Source organism: Phyllostomus hastatus, unplaced genomic scaffold (assembly GCF_019186645.2).
Source record: "Phyllostomus hastatus isolate PE091 unplaced genomic scaffold, TTU_PhHast_1.1 phas_scaffold_78, whole genome shotgun sequence".
Lineage (NCBI taxonomy): Eukaryota > Metazoa > Chordata > Mammalia > Chiroptera > Phyllostomidae > Phyllostomus > Phyllostomus hastatus.
Window position 1 is genome coordinate 10,591,722 of NW_025334041.1, and position 5,958 is coordinate 10,597,679.

General features: G+C 59.6%; 1 protein-coding gene across 1 annotated transcript; it reads left to right on the forward strand.

The window, feature by feature from the left end:
* The first annotated feature begins 1,419 nt into the window (after positions 1-1,419).
* Positions 1,420-5,754, forward strand: TRIL (TLR4 interactor with leucine rich repeats). Its single transcript, XM_045828564.1, has one exon. The coding sequence runs from the start codon at positions 1,966-1,968 to the stop codon at positions 4,402-4,404; it is 2,439 nt and encodes an 812-aa protein (XP_045684520.1). The 5' UTR covers positions 1,420-1,965; the 3' UTR covers positions 4,405-5,754.
* Positions 5,755-5,958: the final 204 nt, after the last annotated feature.

The window sequence follows — 5,958 nt, forward strand, 5'->3', positions numbered from 1 at the left end:
GCTGTGCCCCGAATGGGCATGTCACTACCCACCTTCAGTCCTGCAACACCCATCGCCCCGGAGCCCAGGCCCCCGCTCACCCGTAAGTCTTCACAGACCATGCTGCCAATGATCTCATCTTTGCCTAAGTTCAGCGACTGTCTCTGTCACTCGCCTCTCTGGATGGCTAAAGGAGGCAGTGAATCACTGTCAAACCCTGGAGTTACGGACCCCCATCTGCACCTCAGCAGCTTCCTCACAGACCGCCTGATGTGACCGCTGTGTCTTCCATGCCTCGCCCTTCCCACTGGACGGCCAGCCTCTTGCTACTCCTGTTGCCTTTCACTGTCCGCTGAGTACCTCCTTCCAAGTACGTTTTCTGCACACTAAAATTACATTTTCTGAGCACTTTGGGGTGGGGCGAGGGAAAGAAGGGGACTTTATTTTATTTTTAGCAAGACAGTTTGCATGAACGAAGAGTAATTACCAGCCCTTCCTTGCCCAGTCCTCATGCTCAGCAGGGGCTGCCCTGAAAAGAGACACGGGTACCTGCCCCATTCTCTGTTGATACTAACTAGTAAGACTTTCCCAACGGAACCCGGCCCGAGGACTCTGGGGACTGAAGACTACAGATCACTGCAAGCCCAGCAGTGGAGCAGAAGGGACCTCCTGCCCCCGCAGGTAGCAGTTACCTGAGGGTCTTGGAAGGATATCTACATCTATCTATCTATCTATCTATCTTTCTGCAGAGCCTTCCCCAAGGAGGAAAATTAAAGGGACTGAATCACCAAAACCTGGCGGGGACACTTGCACGGTGGTAGAAGCGGTTCTGAGCTTTCTCCTAGCTCTCGCCTACAGAAGGGCCTTCAGTTCGGATCCCTAAGGGGGCGGTGCCTCTATTCCGCGACCAGTAGCGCGTTGCCCCAAACCCAAACACGCGGCAATTTGAATGGACTGGCCTAGCCTCTCCTGACAGCGGCCCGCGGACAGCTCTTTGCAGACAACCGTGTGCTCCCCAAGACTTTTGTTGCACGCTGGCAGACTCCGCGCCGCCCCACCTTCCCCCAGGGCGGCACCTGGAAGAGCAAGTGCCTTAAAAACGAGTAAGATAAGCCGAGCTCCCACTGCTCCGAAGCGACTGGTGTCCTCCTCTAAAATAAAAGGTCTCTGTCTGCAAATCCCGTTTGCTCGACCGGTAATCCACCCCCGCCCCCAGCCCAGTGTGTCCGCCCCGTACAGCTGTTTTTAATCCCTACTTTTCTCACTTGGCGTCCCCGGCTGGGGCTGACCAGACGCGGAGCCACTTAGCGTTTCCCCCTCCCCCAGCCGGGGTCTGTTCTCCCTCCGCCGTCTCCTCTTTCCCCGCCTGCATCCCCGGGGGCAGAGTGTGGGAAGAACGAATTTCCGCCCGGTTTGCTCGCCACTCGCCGACTTGGGTCCCTTCCGGACGCAGCCTGCGCACCTCGGCTCCTCCCCCGGCTGTTCCACCGAGACAGCGCTCCCGGTCCCGCGAGGAGGCTCGGGCTGCGGGGGCCGAGCCGCCCGCCGGGGCGCAGCAGCCAAGCCGCGCCCTGAGCAGCTCTTGGAAGGGCTCCCGCCTGCCTGCAGCTGGGGAATCCACTCGGCGGGGAGAATCCGTGCCAGGGAATCCAGCTCTCCGGACTCGAGCTGCAAACAAAAAGATCAGTTCTTGCTCCCCCCTCCGCCCCACGACGCGCACCCGAAGAAACAGTTTTCTGCAGAGATGCAACAAGTAGCACCCGGAGCTCGCGGAGCGCCCTGCGCCGCCTGACTTGGCTGAGCGAAGCCCTCCTGCAGAGGCCTGGGCCAGCCACCGGACAAAGGGCGGAGGAGGGGCTGGACCGCGCAGCGAAGTCCCGAAAGAGGCCGTTTAGCGTCTCTGGCCAGGCCAAAGGGAATGCAGAGGAGACACAGAGCCGGCAGGCCAAGAGGACGATCCGGCAGCTGCACGCAGGGCGGGCGGCGATGGAGGCTGCCCGCGCCGTGCGCTTCCTGCTCGTGGTGTGCGGCTGCCTCGCTCTCCCGCCGCGGGCCCAGCCCGTGTGCCCAGAGCGCTGTGACTGCCAGCATCCCCAGCACCTCCTGTGCACCAACAGGGGGCTCCGCGCCGTGCCCAAGACCAGCTCGCTGCCGAACCCCCAGGAGGTGCTCACCTACAGCCTTGGCGGCAACTTCATAACCAACATCACTGCTTTCGACTTCCACCGCCTGGGGCAGCTCAGACGGCTGGACCTTCAGTACAACCAGATTCGCTCTCTACACTCCAAGACCTTCGAGAAGCTCTCGCGACTGGAGGAACTCTACCTGGGGAACAACCTCCTGCAGGCGCTCGTCCCGGGAACCCTGGCCCCGCTGCGCAAGCTGCGCATCCTCTACGCCAACGGGAACGAGATCGGCCGCTTGAGCCGAGGCTCTTTCGAGGGCCTGGAGAGTCTGGTCAAGCTGCGACTGGACGGGAACGCCTTGGGGGCGCTGCCTGACGCGGTCTTTGCTCCTTTGGGCAACTTGCTCTACCTACATCTGGAGTCCAACCGGATCCGCTTTCTGGGCAAGAACGCCTTTGCCCAACTGGGCAAGCTGCGCTTTCTCAACCTCTCTGCCAACGAGCTGCAGCCCTCCCTGCGCCACGCGGCCACCTTCGCACCGCTGCGCTCCCTCTCCACCCTCATCCTTTCCAACAACAGCCTGCAGCACCTCGGGCCGCGCGTCTTCCAGCACCTGCCGCGCCTCGGCCTGCTCTCGCTCCGGGGTAACCAGCTCACACACCTGGCTCCGGAGGCCTTTTGGGGGTTGGTGGCCCTGCGTGAGCTGCGCCTGGAGAGCAATCGGCTGAGCCAGCTGCCCGTTGAGCTGCTGGAACCTCTGCACAACCTGGAGGCGCTAGACCTGAGTGGCAACGAGCTGTCCGCTCTGCACCCAAATATCTTCGGCCACCTGGGCCGACTGCGCGAACTCAGCCTGCGCGACAACGCGCTCAGTGCCCTCTCGGGGGACATCTTCGCCGCCAGCCCGGCCCTCTACCGGCTGGACCTAGACGGCAACGGCTGGACATGTGACTGTCGGCTCCGGGGCCTGAAGCGCTGGATGGGCGACTGGCACTCGCAAGGCCGGCTTCTCACCGTCTTTGTGCAGTGTCGCCACCCCCCGGCCCTGAGGGGCAAGTACCTGGATTACTTGGACGACCTACAATTGCAGAACGGGTCATGCGCAAATCCCTTGCCCTCCGTCTCTCCAACCGAGGGAGGCAAGCGGCGGCCCCTACCCACAGTCACGAGGGAGAAGATGGAGCCCCCTGCAGGTGGCCTCGTAGAGGAGCTGCCGCTGCAGCCTCAGCCACAGCAGCGGGGACGAATTCTGCCCGGGGTGCCCCGGGATGGGGCGGCCAGAGAGCTCTGGGGCAACCGCAGCGCCCTGAAGCTGAGCCGATGGGGTCCAGGCCTCCAGCAGCCGGGCCCTTCCGCCGCTGCTGTGGCAGGAGCAGTGCCATACCCCCTGGACCTGCTCGAGAAGTCCGAGAGGGGACGTCCGACGCCGGCCGACCCTTCCCAACCCCCGCCCACCCTGACCGCTGCGCCTGCATCTGCGCCACTGACCGCTGGCGACCTCTGGCAGCGCGCGGCGAAGCAGGTCTTGGTCGGGCAGCAGCAGGAAAGCGCCGCCCAGTCCGACGGTGGGGTCGGCCTGCCGCCGCTGGTGTCCGACCCGTGTGACTTCAACAAGTTCATCCTGTGCAACCTGACCGTGGAGGCGGTGGGCGCAGACAGTGCCTCCGTGCGCTGGGCAGTACGGGAGCACCGCAGCCCCCGGCCGCTGGGCGGCGCGCGCTTTCGCCTGCTCTTCGACCGCTTTGGCCAGCAGCCGAAATTCCACCGCTTCGTCTACCTGCCCGAGCGCAGCGACTCGGCCACGCTGCGCGAGCTGCGTGGAGATACCCCCTATCTGGTGTGTGTGGAGGGCGTGCTGGGGGGCCGGGTCTGCCCAGTGGCCCCCCGGGACCACTGCGCCGGGCTGGTCACCCTGCCCGAGCCTGGCAGCCGGAGCAGCATCGACTACCAGCTGCTGACCTTGGCCCTGCTAGCTGTCAATGCGCTGCTAGTGCTTCTGGCCTTGGCGGCCTGGGCATCCCGCTGGCTGCGGAGGAAGCTGCGAGCCAGGCGAAAGGGAGGGGCCCCTGTCCACGTTCGCCACATGTACTCCACCCGACGGCCCCTGCGCTCCATGGGCACCGGCGTGTCTGCGGACTTCTCCGGATTCCAGTCGCACAGGCCGCGCACCACCGTGTGCGCGCTCAGTGAGGCGGACCTCATCGAGTTCCCCTGTGACCGCTTCATGGACAGCGGGGGCAGCGGGGCGGGTGGCAGCTTGAGGCGGGAAGACCATCTCCTGCAGCGATTTGCCGACTAGATCCAGGGGTGTGGAGACCACCTAACTGGCCTTGAGGAAGCCACCTCTCCTTGGGGCCCCTCAACTCACCTCAGGGGAAGATCTCGTCTTATCTGACCATCTCCTTTCGCCCTTCTGTGCTCTCAGCTAGGGAGGCCAAAGGGGACAGGCGGCCAATTTGGCACCGCCCCTGCCCCTGATCCCTAATACTCACTTGTGAAGTAAATGGATGGTACTCGGTGGTCAAGGCCAACAGGAGGGGACACGTGGATGGTGGGGTTCAGAGGTGGGAGGCCTTCTTTACCCGGAGACCTTGGTGCAGCGATGAGATTGCCTTCTGCGGCCTTGCAATGAGTAGCCCGACCCCCACCCCCGGGGCGGTGGAAAAGGGGGCTTGTGCCCCCATCACGGCCAGAAGGAGATTTGGATACGTGCTTTTTATTTGTCCAGAGTCAAACAGAGGTGTTTTGGTTCTATTTAAGAAAAAAGGAACTTACTACCATTACAAAGGAGGCCTGGGAAGGGACCCCACTGGTCTGGTGGTTTCCGCCAAGAAGGCTGATGGAAGCAGGTGGTACAGTTTAAGGCACTCACCAAGGACCCCTTTTATGGTGGTTAATAGGACATTCAGGATAACTTAATGTTTAAATAATTAGAGACGCTGGTTTTTTTTTTCAACAATGTGAAGAGCTCTGACATTTAACAAACTGATGAATAAACTCAAGGACTATGTCAGTCGAGCCGGGAGGTTCCACAATTCTCTTTGTAACATTAACACCACAAGAACATTTGATGACATTTGATGACCTCGGGGTTAACTGCGATTACATACTTTCTCTGGAGAAGACTACATGCCAGACTTCTCTGTGAGGGTTGTTCCTGTGGCTTTTTAAGTTTATTCTTTTTTTTTTTAAACCCATAGGTGGAAAAGGACATTTCAAGGCCAGACTTGATCCAAGAATGTAACGTGTATGTGAGTGGTGACCCCGTAGGGAATGCCTGTGTGCTAGGTCGCTGGCGGCACCTCTGGCAATGTGTCCAGTGTGGGATAGACACAATGTCCCCTGCTTGTGGGGGGTGGCACAGCGAAGTGACAAAGGTAGTTTCCAAAAAGGGGAGTGAAAGGCGATTGTCGATTGATAGTGTATGTTTGATCGCATTAATGTCTTACTCTCTATGAAATAGTAGAAGGGGAGAAATTATTGGGGGAAAATGTGAAAAAAAATGTCTATCGGTGGTTGTCTTTCTACTAAAGCCAGAAGATGGTCGTGAGTACTTACACCCGACTGTGAAATAATCCTGTGTTTTGCCAATTTGTCCCTCCACCACCCTGTGTTTTACTGTTGCTATTAAATTTTATCTTTTAGTTAAGAATCGCAGTATTTCTTTCTGTGTTTTTGGCGTAAAGTTAGGTTTGGGCTCCTTCACTGGATCTGTCATTTGCAACTGGTCGAGATCCTTCCATGCTCTGCTATGAAGTACATGTTTATCACTAACTGCGGTGGCTTTGGTTTACATTGAGGATTTTGTGTGTGGTCCCAAAGCATCCTCACTAAGGAGGTGCACAAGGTTACA

What these genes read in the sequence shown, in the direction of transcription:
- TRIL (XM_045828564.1), top strand. Translation starts at nt 1,966, where the DNA reads ATGGAGGCTGCCCGCGCCGTGCGCTTCCTGCTCGTGGTGTGCGGCTGC.